At 42.7% G+C, this 18,305-nt stretch overlaps 1 protein-coding gene across 2 annotated transcripts in view; it reads right to left on the bottom strand.

Annotated features, from left to right (window-relative positions):
- Positions 1-18,305, bottom strand: part of LOC311102524 (alpha-1,6-mannosylglycoprotein 6-beta-N-acetylglucosaminyltransferase B-like) — a gene marked incomplete at its 5' end in the record, with an annotated part of 85,610 nt that overhangs the window by 31,129 nt on the left and 36,176 nt on the right. For both annotated transcript variants that reach the window (XM_084143897.1, XM_084143896.1), the window contains 2 exons: positions 2,105-2,236; positions 12,927-13,096. In XM_084143897.1, coding sequence (XP_084000023.1) covers positions 2,105-2,236; positions 12,927-13,096 — 302 coding nt within the window. The remainder of the gene's footprint in view (positions 1-2,104; positions 2,237-12,926; positions 13,097-18,305) is intronic.

The raw sequence follows: 18,305 nt of genomic DNA, 5'->3' as shown, positions 1-18,305 counted from the left end.
GGCCAGGACTGGGACAGAGGGTCTCATAAAAGAGTCTTATAGGACCTCAAAGTAATCCCACAGTCAGATTTTTCATGTGTCATCTATTCAAACATAATTCCATTGCTGCACGGATATCTGCCTGTAATGCAAATGATCCATGAGGCAAACACAATCATATTGGCATGTGGTCAGTCATCTTTATTAGGAGCTTCATTGTGTGATCGCAAACAATAGTGTGTGCACTACAAATATTGTGCTGTGTTTGCATGTCTATCACAGGAGGCTGCTGAGGGGAGAACGGCTCATAATAATAGCCGGAACGGCGCAAATGGAATGGCATCACACACCTGCAAACTCTGTGTTTGATGTATTTGATACCATTCCACTATTTCCGCTCCAGTCATTACAACGAGCCCGTTCTCCCCAATTAAGGTGCCACCAACCTCCTGTGGTCTCTATAATAATATTAGTGTGTGTGTGCGCGCGCCGCTTAGGGTTGGGCGGTATCCAGATTTGCATACCTTCATACCGTTCCTGTACCATACCGGGGTATACGGTATTACAGACAGTGCACACAAGGGCCGCTATTTCTTTCCAAACATACATTTGATCCAGGAGGGAATTGATTGTCTCTGCTGTAACCAAGAAGTTTGATCTTGCAGGCTAGCCACTTAGCTAGCAGGTTAGCAAACCAAATGCATAGCTGAAGCCCTGAGCTGGAGAAAATGTATTTGGCTCATCTTAGATAGTTAAAGGTAGACTGAGTGAAATTATGTTGCCATGAGCAGCATCGCGGATATTGCGATGAGCGAGATGCACAACTTCGCTTTTACACAGTCACACACAGCATCTGTGCATGTGCACAGGTTCGCTTCACACTTTTGTAACATGGTAGCCACGGGACAAAAACAGCAGAGAAGTTGAGACTCAAGCTTCAAAGCTCTTAATTGTTGCAGAAATTGACCAGTATGCTGTTTACTTTCTGCATCTACACCATATCGCTGTCTATCTTTAACTTAGTTTTAAGCAGTGGGGTAGCACGCCCCCCCCCCGCCCCGAACTTTAGGGTGCCCCAAAACCCACACAAAAATATATATACGGTATACCGCCCAAGTCTATTACATTTTAGTCATTTAGCAGACACTCTTATCCAGAGCGACTTACAGGAGCAATTAGGGTTAAGTGCCTTCACAATCCTATCACTTAAAATTGGCCTGCAATAACTAGGACCAATAATGACACTTTTTATTTGCTTAGTCGACACTTTGCGGGGCCTCGGGCAACTTCCTGTACATTGCAAAGTTCAAAATATATACAGAGAATTCAGGGGCTATAAGCGGTGCCATTTCTCCACTGTGCTACTTAACATTTCTATCAGTCAATCTGGGACTCATTATTTACCCAATTGATCGCTGTGTGAGCTGCTCTCATGCAGATTCCCCCTGGAAGCGCTTTGGTGACTCACAGGGGACCAACCAGCTGACCAAATACCAGCCAATAAGGGCAGCAGGCCAATAAGCCAATGATTAACCAGCACACCAGCAATTCCAGTAACAAAGAAACACACAGACAGTTTAACTTATACATCATGGACAAGTTTGTTCCTACTCCAGAAGGTAAGAGATGATATGGTGCATAGTACATTCCATGCCTACACACACAGTAAGCACATACCCACAAACACACATACAGTTGCGGTCAAATATTTTGGCACCTTTGCACAATTCACTATTTCTTCTCAAATATATATATTTTTTAAATATAATAATAATAAACACTTGGTGTTCACATGTGTATTTCCTTGATTTATAACTGCACAGGACCAAGAAAGAAACAAATCTAAACTGAAATTGCGATTTTTCTCTTAAAAAAAAAAAAATGGCCTGGACTAAATTATTAAACATTTTAATTAATTTTGTTGGAGGCGAGTGATTCTCGTTTTTGTGTAATCTCTCTCACCTGTGGTAAGTTGCAGGTGCCTACAAGGTAAACATTGCCATTCAGCCAGTTTTGAAAAGAGAAATCAGAACATTCCGCTCCATTGCACTCCATTGTAAAGTGCAAGGGTGCCAATATATTTAACCGCAACTGTATAAAAACACACATATAAAACCCCACTGACTTGTGCTTCCTCAGAGAGAGACCCATGTGCTGCCTCATCTGCTGCAGGCCGTGGTAGTCTGTGTAGATGAGGTCAAAGGGCAGAGGTCCTGTCAGGGGGCAGCTTCCTCTTCCAGGGGGTACCCCAAGAAACCTGCACACACACGGCACACACAGAAGCACGGCTTAGATACAGCAAACACATCACAACACAACTTCCTCACTGTACATATATCCACTGTCAATTTGAGAGGAATGTATATTAATAATCGACACTGAGAATAACAACAGACTTGGAAAATAAATACTACACATTGTCCAGTTCCCTATAATGTAAGTAAGACTGTATATCCACACAATGAAGGGAACAAGACACATTCTAGAAATTACAGTAAAAAGCAGCTGAAATACTCCTGCTGTAAAAAGCAGCTGAAATACTCTGTTCCTGTAAAAAGCAGCTGAAATACTATGTTGCTGTAAAAATCTGTCATGCCTAAAGTAAATCAATGGCCTCTTAAGGGGGGTGATTGTAATGCTCTGAAATGGCCTGGAAGTTTCCATAAATGTTGTGTGCCATCTCCCAAGTGGTGTGCGTGTGTGAGAGAGATGAGGAGCCCCAGCCATCAGAGCTCCCAGCTCTAGTCTATTCTCATCAACTAGATTTGTCTGGTGTAAGGGGAATGATACCAGAAGTCTGATAGGTGGAGGTGCAGAAATGGGTCAGCGAATGTTCCTAATTCAGCCATTTCTTTGCCACTCGCAATTAGTAGGGAAATGAAATAAAAGGTGTGTGTGTTGTCATGAGCAATAAAACAAGCAATGCATCTCAGCTCACCTCAAGAGGCCTAAGCTTTTTAGACTTTCCACACTAAAAACTGTATTGTCATGGAAGCAATCATTTGCTTGCCAAAATGCAAACAAACACAGTCTAAGTTTTGCTATTCAGCTAAGGAGCCTCAGATCAAGCCCCACACATACTGACATTAGTGCAGGATACAAGTTAAACATGTAAAGTGAGGTCTTGATTAATTCCTCCGGATTCCACTTTACAGAGTGGCTAGGTTTCTAATGTTGGAGTGTTCTTCAGATGCAGTGAGATTGCACTAGTCAGCAGCCAAAGTAATTGCTTCCCTTTGCTAGAGCCAAAGTTTCAGGAGGCTGTCAGAGACACAAAATGGCCCCTGCAATCAAACGGTTTTCAGCTGAATTATGTCTGCCTCTAAATTATAGGATATTCTGTGATTGCGCAGCAGACGGGAATATTGTCAACACTTTGCCTTTTTAAAGGGAGATGGACAGCCTCTGTGAAAGAGGAAATGTAATTGCAGGGGGAGACAGGGAGAGCAGTTCTGTAAATGACAAGGTATAAGCAGAGGTAAAAACAAGGGTAGCTAAAAGATTAGATGTTATCCACTTCAAAATTCAATGTAACTTATTTTTATACTATCGAACTAGTTGAGTTTGTTGAATAGTTGAATTTGACCCAGATCTGGTCGATGCATCACAACATTTTTGTCAATAATGTTCAGTCTGTACACAAAATCTTGTTGATAACATAGTAACCTAATTGCACAATTTCCAGGCTAAGTTGTATAGATCTATGTAGATGAAGGATGACAGTGTTTGTGTGACTCAACTGTGGTTGATTTAGATGCTTTGCTTAGGTGTGTGGTCTTCTGGATGTGTTCGTGCTCAGAGCTGTTCTAGCGGGGCTTTGCTATAACAGCAGAAAGGCTTTGACAGCTACTGTATAAACAGTGTGAATAAACAGACACAAACAGTCAACACACACCTGCAAATAAAAGCTATCGATCTTGCTTTTGTTCGCTCAACTGATTTAGTCAGAATTGCAAACTGGTGGAAACAGGCGCGGTAGAATGTTCCCCTGCAGTAGATTTGATAATGAGCAGAGAGTCTTTGTCAGCCATCACTGCTTTAGACTAGAGCTTCATCAGTCAATTGTATAAAAGGCTTACAAAAACAAAAAGGGCTCTTCTCTCAAGAGTGGTTTCAATTATCTTTGCCTGCACCTCACTCTCGTGAATAGATAGCACTGGTCAAGCCACTTGAATGGATGTATGCCTGTGTGTGCATCCAAACAGCACCGAAACACAAGCCCTGTATACTTCACCTGACTGAAATTTATCTGATTTCAGTGTGGGCCTGCATAGTAACCCACAGACCTACAGTATAATCATACCCTGTGTCTGCCATTCAAATAACTCAACTTTGCCAGTTTGCATTTTTGTCTGGTAGTGTCATGTTTTACTATTGGAAATGAACACGTCAGGCTTAATTTCAAGCATGACTGCTCCTAAATGGGGTAATTTTCCCCCACTGTGGTCTACTGTGGCAAACTTTTACTCCCAAAATGGCAATGGCATGCCTCACCCTTCTGTGTGCGTGTGCGTGCGTGTGAGTGCGTGCATGCGTAGAGGAATTTGCTCTGTATTTTATTAAGGACAGATATACTGTAGCAAAGACAGCATGGTCAATCTAATACACTTCCACAAGGGAAGTGAAGGAGCTGCGAGACATTGTCTGACCTTGAAAAGTTAGAGAAGTAATTGAACCTCACCATGGCTCGAGCAGTGGCATTCATACCTTCCCTGGGGGCAGCAGTAGATTGAACAATATACAGCTTTCTATTATGACATGTAGTGTTTCTGACAGCAACCCACCGTACTTCATACTGTGGCTTCACCTGTGTACAGTGCCTTGTGTCATGTAAAAATCTTCCCAGCGTGAAAAAGTTTCCAATCGTTCTGATTGTGACGTCATGTTGTAAAATGTTGTACAGCGTGAACATTTTCCCAGTTGAAGAATTACCTTGGCGTTCTTAGGCACAGGTATGGTGGTCTGCTTGAAACATGTAGGTATTACAGACTGGGTCAGGAAGTGGTTGAAAATGTCAGTGAAGACACTTGCTAGCTGGTCAGTGCATGCTCTGAGTACGCGTCCTGGTAATCCGTCTGTGAATGTTAACGGCCTTGTGAATGTTAACCTGTTTAAAGGTCTTACTCATATCGGCTACGCAGAGTGTGATCAAATCAAATGTTATTTGCCACATGCGCCAAATACAACAGCTTACAGTGAAATGCTTACTTACAAGCCCTTAACCAACAATGCAGTTTTAAGAAAAATAAGTGTTAAGTAAAAAATAAAAAAATGATTTTAAGCAGGAATCAGGAGGCTTGAGTTATGGTCAGATTAGCCAAATGGAGGGCGAGGGAGAGCTTTGTATGCATTTCTGTGTGTGGAGTAAAGGTGGTCTAGAGTTTTTATGCCTCTATTTGCACAGGTGACATGCTGGTAGAAATTAGGTAAGAAGGATTTCAGTTTTCCTGCGTTAAAATCACTGGCCACTAGGAGCGCCGCTTCTGGATGAGCATTTTCTTGTTTGCTTATAGCTCTATACAGCTCGTTAAGTGCGATATTAATGCCAGCATTGGTTTGTTGTGGTAAATAGACAGCTACAAAAAATATAGATACACTCTCTTGGTAAATAGTATGGTCTACAGCTTATCATGAGGTATTCTTATTTTTATTTTATTTTAAAAAAAATTCTAGGGGGTAGATCAGCTTTAATATTGCAGATAGATTGTAACTTCCATCAATGTAATTGTCTGCATCACTTCCAATCCCCCATAAATTTCTTTTCTTTTTTCCCCCCATATATACAGTGAGGGAAAAAGTATTTGATCCCCTGCTGATTTTGTACATTTGCCCACTGACAAAGACATGATCAGTCTATAATTTTAATGGTAGGTTTATTTGAACAGTGAGAGACAGAATAACAACAAAAATATCCAGAAAAACGCATGTCAAAAATGTTATAAATTGATTTGCATTTGAATGAGGGAAATAAGTATTTGACCCCTCTGCAAAACATGACTTAGTACTTGGTGGCAAAACCCTTGTTGGCAATCACAGAGGTCAGACGTTTCTTGTAGTTGACCACCAGGTTTGCACACATCTCAGGAGGGATTTTGTCCCACACCTCTTTGCAGATCTTCCCCAAGTCATTAAGGTTTCGAGCCTGACGTTTGGCAACTCGAAACTTCAGCTCCCTCCACAGATTTTCTATGGGATTAAGGTCTGGAGACTTGCTAGGCCACTCCAGGACCTTAATATGCTTCTTCTTGAGCCACTCCTTTGTTGCCTTGGCCGTGTGTTTTGGGTCATTGTCATGCTGGAATACCCATCCATGACCCATTTTCAATGCCCTGGCTGAGGGAAGGAGGTTCTCACCAAAGATTTGACGGTACATGGCCCTGTCCATCGTCCCTTTAATGCGGTGAAGTTGTCCTGTCCCCTTAGCAGAGAAATACCCCCAAAGCATAATGTTTCCACCTCCATGTTTGATGGTGGGGATGGTGTTCTTGGGGTCATAGGCAGCATTCCTCCTCCTCCAAACACGGCAAGTTGAGTTGATGCCAAAGACCTCGATTTTGGTCTCATCTGACCACAACACTTTCACCCAGTTCTCCTCTGAATTATTCAGATTGGCAAACTTCAGACGGCCCTGTATGTGCTTTCTTGAGCAGGGGGACCTTGCAGGTGCTGCAGGATTTCAGTCCTTCACGGCAGTGTTACCAATTGTTTTCTTGGTGACTATGGTCCCAGCTGCCTTGAGATCATTGGCAAGATCCTCCCATGTAGTTCTGGGCTGATTCCTCACCGTTCTCATGATCATTGCAACTCCACGAGGTGAGATCTTGCGTGGAGCCTCAGGCCAAGGGAGATTGACAGTTCTTTTGTGTTTCTTCCATTTGCGAAAAATCGCACCAACTGTTGTCACCTTCTCACCAAGCTGCTTGGCGATGGTCTTGTAGCCCATTCTAGCCTTGTGTAGGTCTACAATCTTGTCCCTGACATCCTTGGAGAGCTCTTTGGTCTTGGCTATGGTGGAGAGTTGGGAATCTGATTGATTGATTGCTTCTGTGGTTAGGAGCACTCCCTTTAAGAGTGTGCTCCTAATCTCAGCTCGTTACCTGTATAAAAGACACCTGGGAGCCAGAAATCTTTCTGATTGAGAGGGGGTCAAATAATTATTTCCCTTATTAAAATGCTAATCAATTTATAATATTTTTGACATGTGTTTTTCTGGATTTTTTTGTTGTTATTCTGTCTCTCACTGTTCAAAAAACCTACCATTAAAATTATAGACTGATCATTTCTTTGTCAGTGGGCAAACGTACAAAATCAGCAGGGGATCAAATACTTTTTCCCCTCACTGTATACACACACACACACACACACACACACACCCTTTAAAAATATATATATATATATTTCCCTTTATTACTTTCCAACCCCACCATCCCCTCCCTAATTGGAGTAAACTAGTGAACAACAATGCTTAGGCCTCTACTTCATGCTTATACATACTATATACATTTTATGGACACAGTCACTAATTATATTTTGTTTGTTTTTACTCCTGAACTTCCTCCGATCATTTTCATGATGTCCATCTGGTATGCCTCTATATGCCATATCTTTCTAACTGTGCTCTTTCACAAAAGCTCACAATATATAACCTATATACTTATTATGGACACAGCATGTCTTACACTAGTTATCTTGTTATTAGTTGTTGTTATTAGTCCCATCCTTCAGCTCCATTCAACACCTCCCATCTATCTCTTAACACCATCCATATTGGATTTCTATTTGCCATTTATTTTTCAACTGTACTGTGATGTTTTACAAAAGTTCTGAACCTTTCTATTCTCATTGTTTCTACAGTTTGTGAATTGAAAATAAACATCTTTTCTAAAAGTATTATTATATTATTGATCGATTGACTATGACTTTTCAGATCACCCAGTAGTGCTATCTGCAAGGTCAGCTCCATGCAAATATTGCAATCCTTCAGCCATTCCTGGACCTGTGTCCAGAAACAAGCTACAAATGGACAGTACCAAAACTAATTATCTAATGATTCTGTATCTTCACAGCCAAATCTGCAGAGCTGGGAAGATTTGATCCCCCATACAAATAACATTCTATTGGTAGCAATAATTTTATATAATCATTTAAATTGAAAAATTCTAAGTTTTGAATCCGGCATCGTTTTACGTATCAATTCATAAACACTATGCCATGGAATCGGTACGTAAAAAATCTCTTCTCAACTATTTTGCAATCTATATGGGACGGCTGTCAATCTTTTGGTCCTTAAATGAAACTGGTAAACTTTATTTATCACAATTTTCTTTAACCAATTATGTTCTTTAATGCAAGTTCCTTACTTTTTCCTCCTTCATGAGGTATTCTTACTCAGGCGAGCAGAACCTTGAGACTTCCTTAATATTACAGATCGCGACACCAGCTGTTGTTAACAAAGAGACACGCACCTCCCCCCTTGAGCTTACCCGACACTGCCGTTCTGTCCTGCCGATGCATAGAAAAACCAGCTAGATGTATATTATCCATGTCCTAGTTCAGCCAAGACTCAGAGAAAGACAGTATATTACAGTTCTTCAGGTTCCGTTGATAGTATAGTCTCGAACGGAGCTCGTCCAGTTTGTTCTTCAGTGATTGTAGGTTTGCCAATAGAACATGTTTTAGAACGTATAAATAAATTATTTAAGGGATAAATTAGATAAAAGGTGCGGTGTGATAATGTGAGAACAAATGTATAATAATGACAAAGCAGTATGTGACTCCATGAGGCAGTATTGCACACAAATGCACTAAATCTGCTGTGTTCAGGGCTTTAATTGGATATATGAAAATCCCTGCAAACTTGGAGAGGAGAACAGGGGGATTACATTTGCAGTTATGGAGCTGAAAATGAGCAGCAGTTGAATAAAAAGCAACACATGCAAGCACGTGCACACGAGTCTGACGCACACACTAGAGGAAAGATATCTGGGGCTGACAGTCCTGCTGGGAGTTCGGCAGGAGAGGGAGAGAGTAGGTGAAGAAGGGGGGAGGGAGGGAGAGAGAAGGAGCGGAAGAAGAGAGGAGGGGAGGATGAACTGGCACCCCATGAGAAAAGCACCAGCCACATGCACCAGGCCATCTTGGTGTATCCCACTGAGTGGACTGGCCACCTGCACCGTGCTGCCAGAGAACCTTAGACTTCTGCTCAGCTACAGTATATCTAACAGAGAGGCGGGAGTCAGACGGTGAGGAGAATTGGCCGTGGCAGATGCCGTGCCACATTCACAGGAAGGAGGCCGGGGTGGGGACATGGGGTGCAAAGGGCTCAGTGTGGAAGAAAATAAATGGGCAGAGAGAGGGTAGTGCCAGCGTGGAGACCTGCTTGCCAGAGCGGAGCCTGGCATACTAATGAGCCAGTTGAGAGAGTGGGGTATAAGAGACTCAGATGGTGCCTCTGTCAACAACAAAAGCACAGCTTCCTCTTAAGGTGGAAAACCCACTTTTCCGCAATTTTATTCACTGATTGCTTATTGTTAGTGTTGAATTTTGACCGCCCACTTTTTGGCTCTCTGTGCAGTCAGTCCTGTGAGTCAAAACCTCAATGTGGAGAAGATTGAGTGGAGCTAGCAGATACCACTGCAGCTCTGTGTATGTGTAGGCTACTGGATCAATGAACTGTGTTTGGGCTCTCCTGCTCCATGTCTACTGCAGTATATATATATATACAGTATATAACGGGTGTTCATATTTGGTCCTATTTTTCAAAATACAGGGTGTGTCCAATTAAATGTCACAATGTTCAAGTGGAACAAATCACAGAGCAATGTTACAATGTACAATACAGCATATGGTAGAGGAAACTGGCAGCGATTGCAATATATTGCATCCATATGTTGTTTACTGTAGTGATACAAACTGACTGAAAACTGACATGCAACCTTGTCAGAAACGCGCCATATAGTCCTTTGGTCTCAATCTCATTTAGGCATCACGCTACAACTCTTGGATGAAGTTGAATCCCTCTCGCTGCAGCTAAATCATGTCACATGATTCTATGATATTATCTTGCCGTGACCCAAATGCTTTGATCAATGCAAGCGATAAAAATCTGCTCTCAACTCTGATTCTGCTGCGCACTGCAACATATTGTAAACACACAGCAGTCTATTTTTAACAGTGCTACTTTAGTTTGGCTTCTCAAAGCAGAGAAACAAAAGCACATGATTGGAAAGGCTGGAGGGTGAGAGAGTGCTGTAGCACTTGCAGGCACACACACAGCAGCCCCCATTCTGGAAGCCTAATAAGCCTCAAAGGGTGATTTGATAGGGGTAAAACGACAGGGAGAGTTATGTTTCTTAGTGCCTCCTTCCCAGACACATAGTAGCTATGCTCTTATCGATGCTAGGAGAGGGGATGTTGTGGCCACAATCGCTGATTCCAGATCAGTTTGAACCCACTCGTCATTTATTGCACGGCTCTATCATGCTTCTGATTGGACTCGTGCTAAGGGTTCAAATTATGTATGTTCCTCATATTGTGGAATCACGCAACAGAAACGCAACGCAACAGAAAAGCGGGCTACCATTAATCATGAAAGTTAACAGATGAAACAGTCCTTGGAGTCTGGGTGAATATTAGTCTTTTACAGCTGTTTTTCTGTGCGAAGGAGGACTTCATGAATCTGGCTGCATGCAAAGGAGCTTCCTCCTCTCTGTCCAGAAACATCACTGAAAATATACGAAAGCATCTTAGTTAAGCATCTGCAGGCAATGCGAGCCAGAAGCTTATACAGAGAAAAAAGACTCCAGCTAAAGTAGAGAGTGGAACGAAGATGTCTGAATAAAAAAAATATCTTTATGAAAAAAGAGAGCCAGGGGACTAGTCCATAGAGCTGGCAGGGGGAACGGAAGTGACAAATTAGAAACAATTACAACGACAAGCCAACTGCTTGGTTTCATCCAAACCACCAGGTACTGTCGCTACTACTAATCTACATCTATCTTCGATTAGTAGTAGCTACAGTACCTGGTGGTTTGGATGAAACCAAGCAACCCATGGTCTGCAAAACAACAATATCAACCATCGTCCTCTCATAACAGCCGCTGCAGACCATGGGATATTAGGATGACACGTTTCCCAGGCTGAGTGGGGGAGATAGGAGGATGAAATCTAAATAGATCTGTGGGAGCGCAACCCACATAACGATCTGTCAACTTAATAGTGAGAGAGAGAGAGAGAGAGAGAGAGAGAGAGAAATAGTGAGAGAGAGAGAGAGAGAGAGAGAGAGAGAGAGAGAGAGAGAGAGAGAGAGAAATGTCCTATTTTCCTATTCATTAATGGTCCTGGAAAGGGATTTATTGGACATTCAGCATCTCTTTTACTGGCCAATTTGAGAAGATAGGATCATAAGAAAAGAGTGGGAAGCGTCTCTTTAATGTACTACGTCTCTTTTCTCTCTGTGAGAAAAAGGGGAAAATGGTCTGTCTGATAAATCCAATAGGCTCCAATTTCAACCTTCCATTATATTTTCTCTAAGGCTGCACATTCCATTTCCTGATAAATAGAGAGCTGCATGGGCCTTATAGTAGGCCATCACATTCACATATCCCAAATATACCAATAAACAAACAAACACATGCACACTCAAACACGCACGCAAACAAAGAGCATTTTAACCTTTGGAAACAGAGCCAACCTTGGCTTTAGCACAGCTCCAATTCATTCCTGATTTACAATTACTGTCAGAGTCTCATGCGGTTTCAACAACATTCACAAGACACATTCCCTGTGGTGACTGAATGCAGTAATTCAATATTCCATGACACCAATTAGTGAGGTAAATAATAGCGTGGGCAGTAGAGGCAGAATCCCATCCGCTCTCACTGATCTCTAGTCTACTCTTATCAAATACCCTTTTCTTCACAAGCTGCAATTTGAGATCACAGGGTAGCTCTAAGTCATCAGTGCAGCTCTAACTCTGACGCTCCCCCACAGTGAGGAATATGTGTTCAATAACAGAAGCAACATCATATGCTGCTGCCTGTCCAATTTGTCTCAGCCTCATGTCGGCACTGGCAGGAATCGACAATATCCGATATCACCAGGTCGACTTAAACACTGCAATTTTGACCAGGCCGCGTGAAGCTGGGAAAGGTAGAAAGATAAAAGGAGAGAGAATGGTAGAGGCAGGGACTGAGTCCTCCAAGACCTTTATGGCATTTACTCCCAGATTGATCCATCTGCTCTCTTAACTCCAGCAGTCACACCTGGCCGGTTTGAAAATCAATAGCGTTATCTTTTCACATGGATAAATAAAGCCTTGGTTAGACCGGATGCTGCTCTGTGGCCCAGCCAGACGCTGCTATCAGTCTGGGGTCGGTGAGCTGGAAGAGGAACACATAAACACTGTCTGTCTGTCTGTCTGGAACTCCAGTCCATAGGGAGACAGGAGGCTCCAAATGTGACCAAACACACTGTGTGGGAATGAACCCTGAGATGGGCTGCCTTATACATAGCTACACATCACCTAAGAAAGGTAAGACAGTTTAAATAGAGAGGTTTGAGTGTTTATAAGGTATGTATGACAAGAGTGCCAGAGAAATAAGCGTGTTTGTTCAGTTGTCAAATGTGTGTGCAAAAACAGCTCAAAGTGGGAAAAATATCATGATGTCACAACAAACATCACATGACTCTCAATAAATATATGTCACAGGACTAGAGCATGCATGGTGATGAGGGGATTAAGAATTGACATAACAGTTAGAATGGCCACAGCACGGTTCTCCCTGGAGCTGTCCATGGTGCTGAAAAAGCCCTCTCTCATGCATGACTTCATACACTCTGAGCCAGAGGAAGAAGTTCCGAACCACTAGGCTCAGTCTGACCACTGTGATAGGTCCCATCCTTACATAAAGATATAGACATAGATAGAATATGACATCGTGACTCACCCCTGCAGCTCCTTGAGCGAGACAGAGATCTTGAGGTTGTGTCCCAGGACGTGCAGGGCTGTGAGGATGTCGGCCCACTGGACCATCTCCCCCAGGGGACCTCCCTTCAGGACCTTGGGGCTGAACACGTCCCCTGCCTCCTCTGTCAGGAAGCCCACGTGCACCAGGATCTGAGAGAAAACCAGAGGGTTGAGGGGTTAGAACCATAGGATTGAATAGTTTCCAGTCTCATCCTGATGAGCTCCCAACTAATATGACTGATCAATTGTGATTTATTGTTCTGCTTTTGTGAAGAGTGGATGCAACATATGTCATCACAAATGCCTTGCCATGACCAGGCAAAGTGCCTCAACAGGCCCCCTGCATCTATGATGCCAGTGAATCCTCATGTCACTGCAGTGGCAGGGTACTCATGCCAACCACACAATACTTGTCACATCACCATAACTACATTAAATAACAGACACTGCAGTACTTCCTTTTCAAATGACTACAAAAGGAATTGGATGTTTTAAAAGTTGTGTCTACAGCAATTTTGCCTTTATGAAAGTTCAGTTCAGTGCAGCGTAGAGAGAAAAATCAAGGTTGCAGACAGAGAGGGGAGGAGAGAGACAGGTGGGGTAGACAGCTGCTGTCTAGTTCCACTCCTCCGTGAAGTCTCCCTTCAATGAGTCTATTTCCATCAGCTGATTATCGCTCTCTCATCTGCGTTTTCACAGCAGCACAGCCATTCCTCCCCGTCTGTTTTCTAAACACGGTTCTGTCCTCTCTGAGAGCCGCTGCAGCCAAGCCCAGAGGGGCCAGTTAATGGACAGTAACCATTACTGTCAAACACACCATTAAAAAGAACAAAGAGACTCTTCTTTTTGTTTTGGTTCTGTCCATTTGTAGCTTGTTTTTGGACACAGGTCCAGGAATGGCTAAAGGATTGCAATATTTACCTGGAACTAACCTTGCAGATAGCATTACTGGGTGATCTGAAAAGTCATAGTCAATCAATCAATAATATAATAATACTTTTAGCAAAAATGTTTATTTTTAATTCACAATCTGTAGAAGCAATGAGAATAGAAAGGTTCAGAACTTTTGTAAAACATCACAGTACGGTTGAAATATATATGGCAAATAGAAATCCTATATGGATGGTGTTAAGAGATAGATGGGAGGTATTGAATAGAGTTGAAGGATGGGACTAATAACAAATAACAACAAATAATAACAAAGATAGCTAATAATGTAAGCATACTGTGTCCATAATAAGTATATAGGTTGTATGTTGGGAGCTTTTGGGAAAGAGCACAGTTAGAAAGATATGGCATTTAGAAGCAAACCGGATGGACATCATGAAAATGATCGGAGAGGTTGAGAGTAGAAGAAGTTCAGGAGCATAAAATATATATATATAGAATTATTGTAAAATTAACTCTGTCCATAAGGTGTAGATAGTAAGTATAGACCGGAAGTAGAGGCCTGGGCGTTGTTGTTCACTAATTTACTCCAAGTAGGGAAAGGATGGTGGGGTTGAAAAGTAATAAAGGGGAATATATATATAAAAAATAAAAATAAACATGGGGGATTGGAAGTGATGCAGACAATTACATTGATAGAAGATACAATCTATCTGCAATATTAAGCTGATCCATTCCCCCCCAAAAAAAATTAAAAGAAAAGAAAAGAAAAAACAAAAATAAATAAAAAAAATAAAATAAAAAAATAAAAATAAAAAGAGACTCTTCTTTTTGGAGGCTGATCAGCGAACAGGCTTGGGAAGGATGTTGTGTGTTGACAACGCTGGTGTTGGCTTATCCAAGCCAATTGTTCTCTAAAGAGAGACTAAAAGAAAAGAAGAATCCTATTTATATACGTTCTGAAAGCATCTCTTGGCCAAAGACCAAACTCTGTTGGCCTGCTTTCCCAAAGCAAGACAATACAAAACGAACACCTATCAATCACTGCGTCTCATGTTCACTCAGGCGTTTGAAGTTATGAGCCTCTTTTTAACTAGAGAAGGATTAAAGGAGTGGGGTTCGCACAAAGAGAATTCTCGGAGTGGTAAACTCAAAGAATACTGCAGTCAATCTATACCTTTTCCAGCCTTGGTTTTGTGAATAATTCAAGCTTCAAGTTTTTAACGTCGCGAGCACAAGTACAGTGAAATGCCTTTCTTGCAAGCTCCAAATCCAACAGTGCAGTAATCAATATCATAAGGTAGAACAGAAACCCATGAGAAATAAAAATAAGAAGAACATGAGAAAGTATGAAGCTATATACAAGGTCAGTACCATATTTACAATGTGCAGGGATACTGGGGTGATACAGGTACAGTGAGGGAAAAAAGTATTTGATCCCCTGCTGATTTTGTATGTTTTCCCACTGACAAAGAAATGATCATTTCATATCATTTTAATGGTAGGTTTATTTGAACAGTGAGAGACAGAATAACAACAAACAAATCCAGAAAAACGCATGTAAAAAACTTTATAAATTGATTTTCATTTTAATGAGGGAAACAAGTATTTGACCCCCTCTCAATCAGAAAGATTTCTGGCTCCCAGGTGTCTTTTATACAGGTAACGAGCTGAGATTAGGAGCACACTCTTAAAGGGAGTGCTCCTAATCTCAACTTGTTACCTGTATAAAAGACACCTGTCCACAGAAGCAATCAATCAATCAGATTCCAAACTTTCCACCATAGCCAAGACCAAAGAGCTCTCCAAGGATGTCAGGGACAAGATTGTAGACCTACACAAGGCTGGAATGGGCTACAAGACCATCGCCAAGCAGCTTGGTGAGACGGTGACAACAGTTGGTGCGATTATTCGCAAATGGAAGAAACACAAAAGAACTGTCAATCTCCCTCGGCCTGGGGCTCCATGCAAGATCTCACCTCGTGGAGTTGCAATGATCATGAGAACGGTGAGGAATCAGCCCAGAACTACACGGGAGGATCTTGTCAGTGATCTCAAGGCAGCTGGGACTATAGTCACCAAGAAAACAATTGGTAACACACTACGCCGTGAAGGACTGAAATCCTGCAGCGCACACAAGGTCCCCCTGCTCAAGAAAGCACATATACAGGCCTGTCTGAAGTTTGCCAATGAACATCTGAATGATTCAGAGGAGAACTGGGTGAAAGTGTTGTGGTCAGATGAGACCAAAATCGAGCTCTTTGGCATCAACTCACCGTGTTTGGAGGAGGAGGAATGCTGCCTATGACCCCAAGAACACCATCCCCACCGTCAAACATGGAGGTGGAAACATTATGCTTTGGGGGTGTTTTTCTGCTAAGGGGACAGGACAATTTCACCGCATTAAAGGGACGATGGATGGGGCCATGTACCGTCAAATCTTGGGTGAGAACCTCCTTCCCTCAGCCAGGGCATTGAAAATGGGTCGTGGATGGGTATTCCAGCATGACAATTACCCAAAACACACGGCCAAGGCAGCAAAGGAGTGGCTCAAGAAGAAGCACATTAAGGTACTGGAGTGGCCTAGCCAGTCTCCAGACCTTAATCCCATAGAAAATCTGTGGAGGGAGCTGAAGGTTCGAGTTGCCAAACGTCAGCCTCGAAACCTTAATGACTTGGAGAAGATCTGCAAAGAGGAGTGGGACAAAATCCCTCCTGAGATGTGTGCAAACCTGGTGGCCAACTACAAGAAACGTCTGACCTCTGTGATTGCCAACAAGGGTTTTGCCACCAAGTACTAAGTCATGTTTTGCAGAGGGGTCAAATACTTATTTCCCTCATTAAAATGCAAATCAATTTCTAACATTTTTGACATGCGTTTTTCTGGATTTTTTTGTTGTTATTCTGTCGCTCACTGTTCAAATAACCCTACCATTAAAATTATAGACTGATCATGTCTTTGTCAGTGGGCAAACGTACAAAATCAGCAGGGGATCAAATACTTTTTTCCCTCACTGTAGATATGTATAGGGATAAGGTGACTAGGCATCAGGATATATGATAGACAGAGTAGCAGCAGCGTAAATTATGATTGTATGTGAGTGTGTGTGCATGTTGTGTGTGTGTTGGAGTGTGCGTGAGTGTGTAGAGTCCTGTGAGTGTGCATATGTGTTAGTCTTGATGTACCGCAATGGTGCAGCTGTATAACTTTTTGAGGACTAGAGGGCCCATGCCAAGCCTTTTCAACCTCCTCCCTTCTCTCAGCACATATCCAAGCTGCAGGCTAAGGTTAAATCTAGACTTTGTTTCCTCTATCGTAATCGCTCCTCTTTCACTCCAGTTGTCAAACTAACTCTGATTCAGATGACCATGCTACCCATGATACCTGGATAGCTACTAGTAAACAATAGCTGGAACGACCTAGCGAACAGACGCGAACTGGCTGAGTCGATTCAGTGGCTAGCTTTGCACTTGGCTAGCTAACAGTAGCTGCTAGGGGTAAGTCACAACCTACATTTGTGTTTTGTTTTTACATATTGGTAGCAAGAGTCGTTCAAGGAATTCGGGACATGGGTGACTAGTTAACGTTAGCTTGGCTCTCTCTGTGTGTTCGTGCCGTGAAAGGAGGGGTTTCTTCTTTGTCTGAAAGCAATGGCTAGCTAGTATGCTAACTATTCTAGCTAACTAACTGGCTGAATAAGTTGACGACGGACTCGCTCAAGCTGTCGGGACTAACCCACAACGTTAGACACGGACGATCTGTTTGGAGTGTTGACACACTGGTGGTTTGTTGTGGCCGAGTATTGGTGCTAAACCGTGTTGTTGGAGTCCGGCATGCTAGCTGGCTGTGGCGTCTTATGACTAGGTGCCCTGGACGATTTTCACGGAAGAATACTGTACCAAGTTAGCTAGCTGAATAAACTAAGTTAGTCTATTCCTAGAAAACATTGAACCGCTGTAGTTTACAACAATTATAGTTTCTGAGGTGGAAGTTGGGAGAGTTATATTTGGGTGTTGTGGTGAGGGAGGCCCCGCTCTCTCCTTTCCCAGATGTTTAGTTCATTTCATTCCGATCTCCTTTGCATTATTGTAGCCATTTTCTGCAGCCTGTCAACTATGCCTCTGTCTATCCCTGTTCTCTCCTCTCCGCACAGGCTATACAAACACCTCACACCGTGTGGCTGCTGCCTCTCTAACCTGGTGGTCCCTGCACGCACCACCCACGTGGAGTTCCAGGTCTCAGGCAGCCTCTGGAACTGCCGTTCTGCTGCCAACAAGGCAGAGTTCATCTCAGCCTATGCTACCCTCCAGTCCCTCGACTTCTTGGCGCTGACGGAAACATGGATTACCACTGAAAACCCTGCCACTCCTACTGCTCTCTCCTCGTCTGACCATGTGTTCTCGCATACCCAGAGAGCATCTGGTCAGCGGGGTGGTGGCACAGGAATCCTCATCTCTCCCAAGTGGACAT

The sequence above is a fragment of the Coregonus lavaretus genome (assembly GCF_964263955.1).
Source record: "Coregonus lavaretus genome assembly, chromosome: 2".
NCBI lineage: Eukaryota > Metazoa > Chordata > Actinopteri > Salmoniformes > Salmonidae > Coregonus > Coregonus lavaretus.
The sequence above is the reverse complement of the archived record's forward strand: the minus strand, read 5'-3'. Positions and strand labels throughout refer to the sequence as shown.